Source organism: Oncorhynchus kisutch, linkage group LG24 (genome assembly GCF_002021735.2).
Source record: "Oncorhynchus kisutch isolate 150728-3 linkage group LG24, Okis_V2, whole genome shotgun sequence".
Classification (NCBI taxonomy): Eukaryota; Metazoa; Chordata; class Actinopteri; order Salmoniformes; family Salmonidae; genus Oncorhynchus; species Oncorhynchus kisutch.
Window position 1 is genome coordinate 2107592 of NC_034197.2, and position 17060 is coordinate 2124651.

At 42.9% G+C, this 17060-nt stretch overlaps 1 protein-coding gene and 1 long non-coding RNA gene across 3 annotated transcripts in view; both read left to right on the forward strand.

The window, feature by feature from the left end:
* Positions 1–2661: 2661 nt before the first annotated feature.
* The window catches only part of LOC109869661 (agrin), a 537476-nt gene continuing 523077 nt past the window's right edge, over positions 2662–17060 (forward strand). Inside the window, exons 1-2 of one of the 2 annotated variants that reach the window (XM_031803590.1) lie at positions 2662–3473; positions 5196–5457. In XM_031803590.1, the coding sequence (XP_031659450.1) occupies positions 3285–3473; positions 5196–5457 (451 nt within the window). In that variant the 5' untranslated portion in view covers positions 2662–3284. The remainder of the gene's footprint in view (positions 3474–5195; positions 5458–17060) is intronic. The other variant, XM_031803591.1, reaches the window with a different exon arrangement.
* On the forward strand, positions 10838–15408 carry LOC116356880 (uncharacterized). Its single transcript, XR_004205177.1, has 3 exons — positions 10838–11157; positions 11756–12565; positions 14661–15408. It is a non-coding gene; the product is annotated as an uncharacterized LOC116356880 (long non-coding RNA).

A 17060-nucleotide genomic window follows, 5' to 3' on the forward strand; every position in this document is an offset into this window, starting at 1 on the left:
CACAGGCATACTGCCTGTATTGTAAGGATGATTTCTACGCCAAACTTAGTGATGTAAAAACTCAAAAACATACTCAAAATGCAAAGCCTTATACCAGTTCCACCCAAAACAAGCTGCCATTTATGGTTAAAAAAATTGACTCTGCAAAAAAGGCTGAGGCCACCATGGCATTAGCTATCGCTGAACACTGTTCCATGCTGGCATGTGATCACATTGGAGAAGCATGTAGAGCTGCATTCTCAGACTCCACTGCTGCTACCCACTTCAAAATGCACAGGACAAAGTGCACAGAAATGATTAATGGTGTTCTAGCACCATACTTTCTGAAAAAGTTGGTTGCAGACGTGGGTGACCAGCGTTTCAGCCTCCTTCTCGATGAGTCCACGGATGTAAGTGTTTCTAAGTACCTGGGGGTTGTGATAAGGTACTTTAGTGACACCAAGCAGACAATTGTATCAACATTTCTGGGGCTTGTTGAGTTGGTGGGAGGAGATGCCAAATCTTTAGCCCGTGCTGTTGTGGCTTTCCTCAAGAAGTGTTGTCTTAAAAAAGAGAAACTCCTGCGGATAGGGACTGACAATGCTTCTTATGAAGGGGATTAACAATGGGTTCCATAAAGTGCTGAAGGAGGAGGAGTATGGCCTCAAATATCTGGTTCTTATTCGCTGTGTGTGATGCCACTCTCTGCAGATTGCTCATTTATAGTTCTAAACATATTCAGGGTGTTTTTTACTGACGTTTTGTCCCTCCCACAACGTTGTTCCTCTCTCCTACAGCGTCCATCACAATTACATGCACATGGCCAATTATGCAAATTTGGTGATTACGTCATTTAGAGACTTCTAGTGACTTTTAGGGCATGCCAATAGCTACTTTCCTTACTGAGGAGTTGGCAACACTGGATAGGATAACATGCATGCAAATGAAATTAATACAAAGGGAGCCCCATTCAAGTCAATGATTCGCCCATTCTAATCATTCTATTTCTATGCATTTAATCCTATCAAATAGCCAAAATCCGAATATATACATTTTGAAAAAGTGAGCGCTGAAGTTCAACGTTGGGAAGTTCAATAGCCCCGGGACCTGTTTGTCCTCTGACAATTCTGAAAAACAGACTTTTTGTGTTGAAATAGTTCTATGCTGTTGAGTCTACTTAATCCGTAGAGTTTAAGAAAATCCCATTGTTTTTGGACCTGCGGCAGGTTGCCTAGCAGTTAAAAGAGTTGGGCCAGTAACTGAAAAGGTTGATGGTTCAAATCCCCGAGCTGGCAAAGTGGAAAATCTGCCTTTCTGCCCAACAAATGCTTCCAGGATGTAGATTAAGGCGTGCAAATGAAAAGTAGTCTTATCTAGCTGCAAAAGAAGTCCCTTTGCCAACATGAGAACAAACTTAAAAGGGAGTTCTTGGTTTTATCCATTGAGTTCCAGCAAAGTAAATTGGGTGCAGAATTGGGATGTGCACATTGTCATAGATATTTAATGAAATAAAACAGCAAACACAGCTTGCACTCACTTTTCAGAATGTGTCCATGGATTGGGAGAGATAATAGGCATTCATAAAAGCCAGCAACGGGTAGGCCCAATGGTTTATTAAGGTGCTAAATCAGTAGGCCTAGTGCAAAATTGTGTTTTGTTATGGCAAAGAAGGGTACAATCAAACTATCGGCCTGTCATGCTGCGTTCTGTTCATTCCTGATGTTGACATTCTAATCGTGAATAGGCTAGGCCTACTTTCAAGATTTACACAAAACGGGGAAGGGCTCCAGAAATACGAGGTAAACCACCAACAAATCTCTAACGTAAACTCAACCCATTCCGTACAAATATGCGTAACCCCAACATTCAAACGAGGCTACAAAGAAAACTAAAAGGGACTGTAGCGACTGTGTTGACGCCAAAATTGGGGGTGTGAACTTGTTTGTATTTAAGCGTTGGTCGACATGGCTCTATAGTATTGGAGGTTAAAAGTTGAAGAAACTGACTCTCCGTTACATCTTGACATGTCATGTCGTAACTTACCGCACGCATAAAGCAACTATTTCTGTCTTACAATCTCTCTCCACCAGGTGTAGCACTTCTATCATCCTTTAAAAACAAGAAATGGACAGTGACTGGGTAAGGGGGGCTACCTAGTAATTTTTCTCATCATCATTGCATGCGATCGTTATTCTCAAAGCCGCTGTTTACTTCTAAAATCACTTTAGCACCTCCCTAAAAACCTGATTCAAATTCGACAAACCTTCAAATAGGTATGTAATGACACATTATATAAACTCTTTATTTACATTTTAGAGGAGATAAGGTGATAAATTGGACAGATCGAGTGAAAAAAAAGCCATTTTCGCACAACATCTCTGCTTCTCACTATCATGCATTAGTTTCGCTTGACCCGGGTCATCACCCGAAGGGCTCATTGCCTGCTTGAATTATGCAGAAACGGGCAGCGTTTAGGTCATGTAATTGATTCTGTTGGAAAGGGGATAAATGGTGCTTTACAATGGTATTGATATCACAGTTCATCTGGAAGTATTACGTTTTTGGAGCGCTAAAATACGGACAATTGTACGGACCAATGCGATGTAAATTACAAATATCCTGTTTTTTTAGAATGACGGGCAGGCTATTTAATTAATTTGTGAAGCGTGGAAATGTACGCGGTGACCCATTCCTAACAAAAGGGACATAATGGTAGCATTTACAGATGTTGATCATGGGAAATCTTAACAAAGATCCATAATATGATTGCTTAGGAAAGGTGTACTTTATTTCCAGTTCTGGACTGTTTGTAAATGGTTATTTTATAGTTTAGATTAGGCTATAACTAAACAATATAGGCATAGACTACTTCATTGTCACAGTGCAATCCCTTTTTGGTCCTACACTTGTTCTATTGGACGCGTCCTTTCTCCGAAGGGTGGCGTTTTACACCACTTTCGGCAGCGTTCCTGAAAACGAAGGTCCCCTTCACCAGTCGTGTCAACAATTCAGACTGCATGCAAATTAGAAGGGGTGACTGTGAAAGAATCGAGAGGCTGAAGTGTAGCGCATTCCTCGAGAGAGAACCCGTTTCTCTCCCTGCCGGCTCCCAGTCAGGCAGCTTGGCCCCGACGCAGTAGATGCATGAGTTCTGGCTGAAACTGGGAGCTTCGTGGTCAGTAGGGAAATCAGAAGCATTGCTCTAACCGAAATAGCGAGTATTGTTGCAACATCAATTTCTAGGCTACTTTGCGTCGCAGAGATTTAATTTCGTCCGCAACTTTTTGTTCTCCGTTTTCGTGACCATGGGTTCAGAACAAACTCACTTGTACGGGTGGGCATTGATGATAGTCGCGGTTTTCTGTCAACGGGGTCATGAAAGTTGCCCGGAGGAAGATTTGGAGAAAAGGGAAGAGGAGGCGAACGTGGTTCTGACTGGCACCGTTGAAGAAATCATGAACATGGACCCAGTGCACAATACCTACTCATGCAAGGTAAGTCTGAGTGAGTTGATAGATTTCTGTTGAATGAGGTTGCTGCTCAATCATTAACCGTCTTGAACATAGTCGCGTTGAAAACGTTACAACGTATCACATGTTTAAGTAGGATTACATGTAACGCCAAGGGGCACCTGTCAAATACCAGCCCATTTTTCATTTGGAATATTTGGTTCATTTGTGGTCATTCGAATCAGTGCATCGGTTTTCTCGTACATTCACAAAGCTTAAAATAAAGGCAAAAGTTGAACAAATAAGTAACAATATCAACAAACGACTTATTACGTATTTTAGGATAATTATCCCTTTTATACATACATAGGGAACATAAAGATTTGTATTCAAAGGGAAGGTCAATTGAGCTCTAAGGATTTAAATGCTTGAATTAGCTATACGGCGTTACATTTGCGGTTCTTCAGACTTTATTTATAGGCATGAGGTAGTATTTGATAATTCCCTTGTCACGGAGCACAACACTAAAGATCCATATCTTACGTGTTCATTAAAGTTTTTACCATCTAACCATCAATTATATAGCTACTGGACTTACTGCCACTTAATCATCTCAAACATGTTGTGAACCACCTGCCAGTGCCCTTGACCGACCTCCTGCAAACTGCATCCGTTTGTATCGTCAGTGGTCCATTTCGTGGCATGTTGAAAACGGTATGCATCTCTCTGGAAGCAATGAACTACATTGTTTTGCAAACACGACATACCATTATACCAGTAGGATAAAGATGATACAAATACATAAAGATAAAAATACAGAATGAATATTTTGCGATCTTGTGTTATCCCTAATTCTGCAGACACAACAGATGAGAGGCTGGAAGCAGCACGGGGTCAGCCACAAAGATATGCCCCTGCAGCAGGTTATGGGTTAAAGGGCCTTGCTCTAGGGCACACTGGCAGTAGGTTGCACCTGAGATTCTGATGCCTTGGTTGCAAAATCATGTAGTAACGTGCACTGTTAACAGATAGATAAATACATATTCAAATTGGTGCGTGAAAAGCTTGTTGTGCTGCATTACGATTAAAAGGCCTGCAAACAAGTTATTCCAATGACAGAAGCCAATCCTGCAATTAACAGTCCGCCACAAACCCCTCCGCATTGTCTATCATTGAGAAATTCCTTTGGTCATTCATTGTAAATTTAAAAAAAGCAGTGGCAGTCGGCGCTCTTCCAGATCTGCAACCTGCTGGTTGGTCTATGGTTCCTTGGCTCATGATTTGGGATGTAGATAAGTTGTCCCATTTTGGGATCTGGACCACCAAATGACACCAGCCCATGAAGTGAAATGAAAACCTACCAATGAATATGCAAAGTCTTCTGTTGGAAATAAGATTATGGTTTAGGAGATGTTGTCCAGGAAAGTAAGTCATTATTCAACCCTGTTACTCTGTGATGTATACAATTTGGCCCTTTTTACATTTGTATTACAGTAAGTGCTTTGGAGAATAAGTCCCTGTAATACTTTAGATTAGACCTGGCTGAAATATATTTGTTTGACTAAAATTATTGCAAAATACTTTTGCTATTAAATGTTTGCTTTAAGTTAGACTGCAAAATGACCTCATAAACCATATGACAACGTTCCACTTGCAGACATCATATCCTGTTTATGATGTCATCTTGTTCAGTCTACTGTTAAAGTTACAGCCTCAATACAGAGCTAACCCCCCCCCCCACTGTCTTTCTCCATGGCCTTGGTAAAGGTGAGGGTATGGCGGTACCTGAAAGGAAAGACCATGGTCAATGGCGAGGTTCTTTTGGACGGTGGAAACAAGGTGATGATTGGTGGCTTTGGGGACCCTGAGGTCTGCGACAACCAGGTTGCCACTGGCGACACGCGCATTTTCTTTGTCAACCTGGCTCCAGAGTTCATGTGGCCAACGCACAAGAATGAGCTGATGCTCAACTCCAGCCTGATGAGGATTACCCTGCGTAACCTGGAGGAGGTGGAGCACTGTGTGGACGGTAAGCCGCCATTTTGTTGTCTCCTCTCTCTCTGTCTCAACAGGACTGTATGGAATAGACACCCCATCTCTAAGTGTCCCATCTAATATGGCTGCAAGTGCCAGCCAGGTGAACTGAATGTGTTGTTGCTAAACCTTCACACATTAGCCTGAGAAGAGTCAATTTCATGGAAATTGAAATATAGGTGTTTCAGGAGTGGCCACCTGCTAGGTAATGTGATTATTTTAAGGTTATTCTGACAGTTGTATTGGGAAGTCACATTGTAAAGCTAGGCATCACAATCCCTGCTCTCATGCATCACAAGTAGGTGGTGTCTGAAATCTCATAGCTGTAGGGTTACACCCATAACTCTGTTTCCCAGTACTCAGACAAATTGGGACACCTGAGTGTCTAAGCATGTTGGTTGTCATGGTGAATGTGGTGCGGCCCTTCAATGATCTGTCAGCCCTCAAGGAGGTAGACAGTGTCCCCTTTGATGAACACCTTCAGAGACAGCAAATGACCTCCCTGAGGCTTGAACCCTAACCTTTGACCCTTGTCAGTGGGACGTTTTATGTAGTCAGGGGAGCTCCTTAAGTATTTTTACATATAACCCAGAGCTTTGAATTATTTACTGGGGACGACAATTTCTCACACACTTTTAGCAGTTGACCGTTATGTTCACACCACTGTTAGTGGCAAAGCCTTGGTGCCTTTCTCATTTGATCTAAACAGAGGCAGAGTCGGTAGCAGGTGGAAACTGAAGTGGAGAACGAATGAATAGATCAGACTTGTCTGCACTTGAGAACATAGTTTTTGACGAGCTTCCTGAGTTTGGGAGAAAAAAGGCCACAAATAATACATTTTAGCCAGCCGTAGCTGTAGATACCGAAAACGTCCCCACTGCAATACGAGTTAATTGAAAAGGTTTGCCTCTTGGTATTTTTTGTAGAGAACCGATTTGTCAGCCACTATAAGAAGACCCATACCCGTGACTAATGAGTCCGTGACTATGCCCCTATCTGACCTCTGCCATCAAGCATGGCTTGTTGCTGCTCAGCTGGTGCGTGACAATGCTGGTCAAAGTAAGACTTCATAAGAAGGCCTCAAATACCAGGGAAAACAGTCGGTGCATGACTCATTTGTGGTAGCAGGTGATTCCAATGGTCAGTTTGCTTATAGAGTTTGGTTGAGTTTGGCACAAATGAATTTTCTTGTCTGTCTAAGCAAGAAACACTGTACTGCTAACCTGCTAACCTTTTTGTACCTTTTTTTACGTGTTTTTTATTTTTATATATTTATTTTTGCCTTGTTGCGAAGAGGAGAGTTTCTTCGCTCTAGCAACTACTATATAGATCTAGAACGTGTCCTTTTTTGTTGTGGGTGCCTTGTGTTTGAAGAGGTTCTTAGCATGGCCAGAGGAGCCCAATATTTCACATAACCGACTAGAGGGCCTAGTGTTATGCATGCTACTGCAAAAAATGTGGACTAGTGAACAGAGAACATATGCTTTCGTGTCCTGTTTCAATGAAACCTTATGAAACTTTTCAAGCTTTATTCAAGTTAACTTGCAATGTATTCGAAATGGTAATATATTGCATTGCTGTACACTTATTGCATAGTACATATCCAGGCCTCTTGTGGTTAGATACAAATCCAGATTAGTTTTTTTCCCGGGACCCATTTCAGCCAGGTGGTTGGTTGGCATTCCTCTGAAGAATGAGCTCTGAGGCTTCAAAGTTGCAAAGTCTTTAATTAAGATAGTCAATTTGGATCCCATCCTCTGTGAGCAGCCAACCACCCATCGAGAAGACTGGGGATGTTAGTACAGTCGGACAAGGCTCTACCTGCCTCTGCCCTCAGTGTATCCTCTTTCTTCCTATTCTTGACATTTCCACAGCTAGGAGAGGCCCAGGGATGCCTAGCGGAGCTAGGTGGGGAGGAAAGAGTCTTTGTGTAACATGCATGGGGAAGGGGAGAGAGAGGATAAGTGCGAATGAAGTGGAAATAGCGAGGAAGAGATGGTGAGGAAATGATTTGTTCTAGTGTTCATTTGGAATGCTGAGGATGTATGTTTTGCTTGGCATCTCATGGTCGGGAAGTGCTACTAAAGCTCCACGGTGTAGCTAGATGCCTGGAGGCATCATGTTTCGCACTCGCTCCACAGTGCTTCAGTGCCGCAGTAGGGGCCACTCCAAAACCTTGCACGGGATCACGCAAGAAATGCTTTTATCTCGCTAACAGCAGCCCCCCCAAAGGAGTGTTTTACAAGTCCTCTGTAAACACCCGGCGCTATTACAAGCACAGCTCCATATTTGACCCACTCCCAACGTTTTATCTCTGTTTACTGGGCCCTCAAAGGCAATTTAGAGTATGAATTAAGAAAAAAGGGCAGAATGTACACTACCGTTCAAAAGTTTGGGGTCACTTAGAAATGTCCTTGACTTTGAAAGAAAAACACGTTTTGTCCAGAAAAATAACATCAAATTGATCAGAAATACAGTGTAGACATTGGTGATGTTGTAAATGACTATTGTATTTGGAAACGGCAGAATTTCAATGGAATATCAACAGTGGGGAGAACAAGTATTTGATACACTGCTGATTTTGCAGGTTTTCCTACTTACAAAGCATGTAGAGGTCTGTCATTTTTTATCATTGGTACACTTCAACTGTGAGAGACGGAATCTAAAACAAAAATCCAGAAAATCACATTGTATGATCTTTAAGTAATTAATTTGCATTTTATTGCATGACATAAGTATTTGATACATCAGAAAAGCAGAACTTAATATTTGGTACAGAGCTCATACGTTTCCTGTAGTTCTTGACCAGGTTTGCACACACTGCAGCAGGGATTTTGGCCCACTCCTCCATACAGACCTTCTCCAGATCCTTCAGGTTTCGGGGTTGTCGCTGGGCAATACGTGGGAGGTTCTTCAGGAAGCATGGGGTAAAATCTCTTCAGATTACCTCAACAAATTGACAAATAGAATGCCAAAGGTCTGCAAGGTTGTAATTGCTGCAAATGGAGGATTCTTTGACGAAAGCAGTTTTAAAGACACAATTATTATTTAGATTAACTTGACTATATTTCCTATTAATTTTTCAACTAATTTCATGTATGTTTTCATGGGAAACAAGAATTTCTCAGTGACCTCAAACTGTTGAACAGTCGTGTATGTATGTACAGTTGAAGTCGGATGTTTACATACACCTTAGCCAAATACATTTAAATTCAGTTTTTCACAATTCCTGACATTTAATCCTAGTAAAAAAATCCCTGTCTTAGGTCAGTTAGGATCAGCACTTTATATTAAGAATGTGAAATGTCAGAATAATAGTAGAGAGAATTATTTATTTCAGCTTTTATTTCTTTCATCACATTGCCAGTGGGTCAGAAGTTTAGTTACATTCAATTAGTATTTGGAGCATTGCCTTTAAATTGTTTGTTTAACTTGGGGTCAAATGTTTTGGGTTGCCTTCCACAAGCTTCCCACAATAAGTTGAGTGAATTTCGGCCCATTCCTCCTGACAGAGCTGGTGTAACTGAGTCAGGTTTGTAGGCCACCTTCTCCAAAAAGCCTGATGTTTGTCCCCATGTGCAGTTGCAAACCATAGTCTGGCTTTTTTATGGCGGTTTTGGAGCAGTGTCTTCTTCCTTGCTCAGCGGCCTTTCAGGTTATGTCAATATAGACTAATTTTACTGTGGATATAGATACCTTTGCACCTGTTTCCTCCAGCATCTTCACAAGGTCCTTTGCTGTTGTTCTGGGATTGATTTGAACATTTCGCACCAAAGTATGTTCATCTCTAGGAGACAGAACGTGTCTCCTTCCTGAGCGGTATGACGGCTGCATGGTCCCATGGTGTTTATACTTGCGTACTATTGTTTGTTCAAATGAACGTGGTACCTTCAAGCATTTGGAAATTGCTCCCAAGGATGAACCAGACTTGTGGAGGTCTACAATTTTTGATTTCTTTGGACTTTTCCATGATGTCAAGCAAAGAGCCACTGAGTTTCAAGGTAGGCCTTGAAATACACAGATAGACCTCCAATTGACTCAAATGATGTCAATTAGCCTATCAGAAGCATCTAAAGCAATGACATAATTTTCAGAAATTTTCCAAGCTGTTTAAATGCACAGTCAACATAGTGTATGTAAACTTCTGACCCACTGGAATTGTGATACAGTGTAATAATCTGTCTGTATACAATTGTTGGAAAAATGTCCTAACCGACTTGCCAAAACTATAGTTTGTTTAACAAAAAATGTGTTCAGTGGTTGAAACACTTCGGTTGGAGTCATTAAAACTTGTTTATGTAAACTTCCAACTTCAATTGTATGTATGTATGTATGTAATGTAATGTAATGTAATGTAATGTAATGTATGTCCATCTCATAATCCATTTCCTGTGGCCAAGCATACAGTTGCCATTTAGTCTAGATCTGAAAATGTGGTCGGAGGGTGTGACACAATTTGGAGGCATGAAGAGGCCAATAAAATATCCATACCACATCCCAAATTATTTGCAACATTGAAGGTCCCCAATAACACAGTGGCCTCCATTTTTAAATGGAATACATTTGGAACCACCAATACTCTTCCTCTTCCAGCCAAACTGAGCATTCGGTAAAGGGCCTTGGTCAGGGACACTCTGACAGAGCTCCAGAGGTTCTCTGTGGAGATGGGAGAACTTTCCAGAAGGACATCCATCTTTGCAGCACTCCACTAATCAGGCCAGACAATAGGACATGACAACCTGCTTGGAGTTTGCCAAAAGGCACCTAAAGACTCAGATCATGAGAAAGAAGATTTTCTGGTCTGATGAAACCAAGATTGAACTCTTTGGCCTGAGTGAAGTAAACATGGCACCATCCCCACGGTGAAGCGTGTTGGTGGTAGCAAAGTACAGAGACATCCTTGATGAAAACCTACTCCAGAGCCTCCGTACACAGCCAAGACAACGCAGGAGTGGCTTCGGGACATGTCCTTAAGTGGCCCAGCCAAAGCCCGGAATTTGAACATCTAGGGGGGGGACCTGAAAATAGCTGTGCAGCAATGCTCCCCATGCAACCTGACAGCGCTTGAGAAGATCTGCAGAGAAGAATGGCAAACTCCCCAAATACAGGTGTGCCGAGCTTGTAGCATCATTCGTTTTTCCTTTGTCTTTATGGGGTTTTGTGTGTATATTGGTGAGGGGAATTTATTTGAACACATTTTAGAATAAGGCTGTTACATAACAAAATGTGGAAAAAAATGTCAAGGGGTCTGAATACTTTCTGAAGGCTGTGTGTGTGTGCACTGAACAAAAATATAAACGCAAATTGGAAAAAAGATGCAAGCAACATCGGCATGTCTGGGCACTGATGGGTGAACTTATTTTGCAAGGCAGCAGGCAACAACATGCTGAGTTGATCCAATCCTCTTCAGTTTGGGCAAGTCCAAGGGTTTGAAAGTGTAAACCACACCCAACGGGTGCAAATTAGTCATCCTCTCAGTGTCCGAAATTGCACAATCCTGTCTGACATCTCTCTACCACCTCCACCTCCTGATGAGGACGTAACACCCTTGGCTGTATATAAAATAAGTGCTTTTTCCTTTTCTCAGAATTTAAGGATCCACCATACCGGATTAAATGTCTGTTATGTTTACCAAAAGTTCAGGAAATGCTAGCGTTCAAGAACTCATGGTCGACCCTAAAAAAACACCATTAAGGTAAGCCTACTGTTAGAATAACATTAACTAACCTAGCTAGCCCACATTTGCTAATGCAACAAGCAGTGTTAGTTGATGCTAGCTAATCCTATACCTAAATAGTTCACTAGCTAGTAGCTACCTACTTTAGCTGGCTAACGTGCCCAGATTCTGAATTTTTGTGAGCTAACTAAACTGACATGAGCTAACTTGGGAGCTTGATAGCAAGCTAGCTAACTAGTAGTTTCTGAATCTGGGCACATTTTAGTCAGCTAACATTAGTCTAGCCAAATACCTTTTCTCTAAACACGTGGTCAAGCAAGCAAGTTAACTAATGCAAGTGTTCTAATTTTAGCGAACACACAGTTAGCTAGCCATTTAATTCCTTGTGTTAGTTGATAAAATGGTTCATCCCTAGCTAGCTAGCTTACTGTAGACTTGAGTTATTTATGTAGCCTACTAGCTAGATCAATTAACATGTTTTTTCTCATTGTTACCACCATTTAAAATTACAAACTCAACAGTTGTTTATAGCTTTAACATTAGGATCCTATACCTTACATATTTGGTGATGGTAGTTATCTAGCTAAGTAACTGTCTTTCTCTTTTCTTATTTCAGAGAAAGCATGTACACAATCTTAAGAAGTATGGTGAACTGATGGCAATCACACTGAAGAGAACATCCCCCAAAGACTCCCTACACCATCAACAACCGTTAAGAGAGTTTGTCAAGGATCTGCAGCCTAACTCGAAGATCTTATCAAGGCCCACACTACGCTCCAGGATTGAAGCTACCAAGGAAATGAAGGTGACTGAGGCCATGAGAGGAGTTGACCACATCACCATCACCACCAACTGATTGTCTGCAAGAAGACTGAGCTTCATTGGTGTTGCAGCCCAGTGGATAGACCCTGACAGTCTGACCCTGACAGTCACACACCTTTGATGTGTTGGCAGGCGCCCTAAATCCATTCTGAGTTTGAAATCTGGGTTAAGATTGTGAGAACAGACAACAGCTCTAATTTCTTAAACTTTTCAAGTTTTTGTAGAAGATGATAACAACAAGACTAGAAGCAGTGGGTGGTGAAGAAGTCGAATTTGTTGAGGTGGCAACGATCCTCAATGAAGATGGTTTTGAGTACCAGCTGCCGACGCACCAGCGCTGTGCTTGTTACCTATTCAACTTAGTATCTACAGTCGATGCCCTGAAAGCAACATCCGGTGAGGCTTACAAAAAGGTGTCCCGTTCAACATTTGACAAGTGCTAAGCACTTTGGAACATGCAGAAGATCCACACTTACAGCCGAATCAGTTGAAGCGACCTCCAAGTGCCATGCCCAAATGCTACAAGGTGGAACTCCTGGTTCATGGCTGTAGAAATAATCTTCAAAGACAAAGGATAGGCGGATGTCAGAGTTCTCTGAACATTGTAAGTAATGATTATGTATTTTGTCATAAGGTCTTGAATGTTGTCTAAATCTGTTGCAGTTTTTCTTGACCCTTTGTTTGGGGACTAGTAACTGTTTCACATGTTGTATTCATACACAATCATTAATCCATTTAGCCAACTACTCATCCAGCCATTGATTACTGTAGTTAAATCAGGTTAGTGGTCCCATTTTTATAGGGTTATTTTTTTAATATAAACTCAGCAAAAAAAGAAAAGTCCCTCCTTTCAAAGATAATTCTTAAAAATCCAAATAACTTCACAGATCTTCGTTGTAAAGGGTTTAAACACTGTTTCCCATGCTTGTTCAATGAAGCATGAACAATTAACTGAACATGCACCTGTGGAACGGTCCTTCAGACACAAACCGCTTACAGACGGTAGGCAATTAAGGTCACAGTTATGAAAGCTTAGGACACTAGGACAGCGCTACAGGGAAACAGGATGGACAGCTGATCGTCCTCGCAGTGGCAGACCATGTGTAACAACACCTGCACAGGATCGGTACATCCGAACATCACACCTGCGGGACAGGTACATGATGGCAACAACAACTGCCCGAGTTACACCAGAACGCACAATCCCTCCATCAGTGCTCAGACTGTCTGCAATAGGCTGAGAGAGGCTGGACTGAGGGCTTGTAGGCCTGTTGGTGAGAACCTGCCTTACAGACATCACCGGCAACAACGTCGCCAATGGGCACAAACCCACCATCGCTGGACCAGACAGGACTGGCAAAAAGTGCTCTTCACTGACAAGTCGCGGTTTTGTCTCACCAAAAAATCTAATCAAATTTATTTATATAGCCCTTCGTACATCAGCTGATTTCTCAAAGTGCTGTACAGAAACCCAGCCTAAAACCCCAAACAGCAAGCAATGCAGGTGTAGAAGCACGGTGGCTAGGAAAAACTCCATAGAAAGGCCAAAACCTAGGAAGAAACCTAGAGAGGAACCAGGCTATGTGGGGTGGCCAGTCCTCTTCTGGCTGTGCCGGGTAGAGATTATAACAGAACATGGCCAAGATGTTCAAATGTTCATAAATGACCAGCATGGTCCAATAATAATAAGGCAGAACAGTTGAAACTGGAGCAGCAGCACGGCCAGGTGGACTGGGGACAGCAAGGAGTCATCATGTCAGGTAGTCTTGAGGCATGGTCCTAGGGCTCAGGTCCTCCGAGAGAAAGAAAGAGAGAATTAGAGAGCACACTTAAATTCACACAGGACACCGAATAGGGCAGGAGAAGTACTCCAGATATAACAAACTGACCCTAGCCCCCGACACATAAACTACTGCAGCATAAATACTGGAGGCTGAGACAGGAGGGGTCACCAGGGTGATGGTCGGATTCGTGTTTATCGTCGAAGGATTGAACGTTACACCGATGCCTGTACTCTGGAGATGATCGATTTGGAGGCGGAGGGTCCGTCATGGTCTGGGGCGGTGTGTCACAGCATCATCAGACTGAGCTTGTTGTCATTGCCTGCAATCTCAACGCTGTGTGTTACAGGGAAGATATCCTCCTCCCTCATGTGGTACCCTTCCTGCAGGCTCATCCTGACATGACCCTCTAGCATGACAATGCCACCAGCAATGCTGCTCATTTTGTGCGTGAATGTCAGTGTTCTACCATGGCCATCAAAGAGCCTGGATCTCAATCCCATTGAGCACGCCTGGGACCTGTGGGATCTGAGGGTGAGGGCTAGGGCATTCCCCCCCAGAAATGTCCGGGAACTTGCAGGTGCCTTGATGGAAGAGTGGTGTAACATCTCCCAGCAAGAACTGGCAAATCTGGTGCAGTCCATGAGGAGGAAATGCACTGCAATAATTAATGCTGCTGGTGGCCACACCCGATACTGGCTGTTAATTTTGACCCCCGTGCTCCCCCCATTCAGGGACACACAATTCCATTTCTGTTAGTCACATGTCTGTGGAACTTGTTCAATTTCTGTCTCAGTTGTTGAATCTTATGTTCATAAAAAATGTTGTTTGCTGAAAACGCAGTTGACATTGAGAGGACGTTTCTTATTTTGCTGAGTGTGTTTTAATATGTGTGTGTATATATATCTTTTTTCATAGTTTCAAACCAGCTGAACTCGCCTTTCTCAGAGTTTGCTGCCACCATGAGCCGAGTCGCAATGGCCGTCAACATCCTGCCGGCTGAAACCAATGTCCAGATGGGGGTGGCTACTTCCAACTATCAAACTGCTGATCACAAAACTGGACTGAATCAAGTTGTCCCTGAAGTCCGGTAAGCCTCTGGTGGATGTGCTACAACTGGGACTGAATCAAGTTGTCCCTGAAGTCCTGTAAGCCTCTGGTGGATGTGCTACAACTGGGACTGAATCAAGTTGTCCCTGAAGTCCAGAAGCCTCTGGTGGATGTGCTACAACTGGGACTGAATCAAGTTGTCCCTGAAGTACTGTAAGCCTCTGGTGGATGCCCTACAACTGGGACTGAATCAAGTTGTTCCTGAAGTCCAGAAGCCTCTGGTGGATGCCCTACAACTGGGACTGAATCAAGTTGTCCCTGAAGTCCTATAAGCCTCTGGTGGATGTGCTACAACTGGGACTGAATCAAGTTGTCCCTGAAGTACTGTAAGCCTCTGGTGGATGTGCTACAACTGGGACTGAATCAAGTTGTCCCTGAAGTACGGGAGAGCCTCTGGTGGATGTGCTACAACTGGGACTGAATCAAGTTGTCCCTGAAGTCCTGTAAGCCTCTGGTGGATGCCCTACAACTGGGACTGAATCAAGTTGTCCCTGAAGTCCTATAAGCCTCTGGATGTGCTACAACTGGGACTGAATTTATTTATTTATTTTATTTTACCTTTATTTAACCAGGTAGGCAAGTTGAGAACAAGTTCTCATTTACAATTGCGACCTGGCCAAGATAAAGCAAAGCAGTTCGACAGATAAAACGACACAGAGTTACACATGGAGTAAAAACAAACATACAGTCAATAATGCAGTATAAACAAGTCTATATACAATGTGAGCAAATGAGGTGAGAAGGGAGGTAAAGGCAAAAAAAAGGCCATGATGGCAAAGTAAATACAATATAGCAAGTAAAATACTGGAATGGTAGTTTTGCAATGGAAGAATGTGCAAAGTAGAAATAAAAAAATAATGGGGTGCAAAGGAGCAAAATAAATAAATAAATACAAATTAAATACAGTTGGGAAAGAGGTAGTTGTTTGGGCTAAATTATAGGTGGGCTATGTACAGGTGCAGTAATCTGTGAGCTGCTCTGACAGTTGGTGCTTAAAGCTAGTGAGGGAGATAAGTGTTTCCAGTTTCAGAGATTTTTGTAGTTCGTTCCAGTCATTGGCAGCAGAGAACTGGAAGGAGAGGCGGCCAAAGAAAGAATTGGTCTTGGGGGTGACTAGAGAGATATACCTGCTGGAGCGTGTGCTACAGGTGGGAGATGCTATGGTGACCAGCGAGCTGAGATAAGGGGGGACTTTACCTAGCAGGGTCTTGTAGATGACATGGAGCCAGTGGGTTTGGCGACGAGTATGAAGCGAGGGCCAGCCAACGAGAGCGTACAGGTCGCAATGGTGGGTAGTATATGGGGCTTTGGTGATAAAACGGATTGCACTGTGATAGACTGCATCCAATTTGTTGAGTAGGGTATTTGAGGCTATTTTGTAAATGACATCGCCAAAGTCGAGGATTGGTAGGATGGTCAGTTTTACAAGGGTATGTTTGGCAGCATGAGTGAAGGATGCTTTGTTGCGAAATAGGAAGCCAATTCTAGATTTAACTTTGGATTGGAGATGTTTGATATGGGTCTGGAAGGAGAGTTTACAGTCTAACCAGACACCTAAGTATTTGTAGTTGTCCACGTATTCTAAGTCAGAGCCGTCCAGAGTAGTGATGTTGGACAGGCGGGTAGGTGCAGGTAGCGATCGGTTGAAGAGCATGCATTTAGTTTTACTTGTATTTAAGAGCAATTGGAGGCCACGGAAGGAGAGTTGTATGGCATTGAAGCTTGCCTGGAGGGTTGTTAACACAGTGTCCAAAGAAGGGCCTGAAGTATACAGAATGGTGTCGTCTGCGTAGAGGTGGATCAGGGACTCACCAGCAGCAAGAGCGACCTCATTGATGTATACAGAGAAGAGAGTCGGTCCAAGAATTGAACCCTGTGGCACCCCCATAGAGACTGCCAGAGGTCCTGACAGCAGACCCTCCGACTTGACACACTGAACTCTATCAGAGAAGTAGTTGGTGAACCAGGCGAGGCAATCATTTGAGAAACCAAGGCTGTCGAGTCTGCCGATGAGGATATGGTGATTGACAGAGTCGAAAGCCTTGGCCAGATCAATGAATACGGCTGCACAGTAATGTTTCTTATCGATGGCGGTTAAGATATCGTTTAGGACCTTGAGCGTGGCTGAGGTGCACCCATGACCAGCTCTGAAACCAGATTGCATAGCAGAGAAGGTATGGTGAGATTCGAAATGGTCGGTAATCTGTT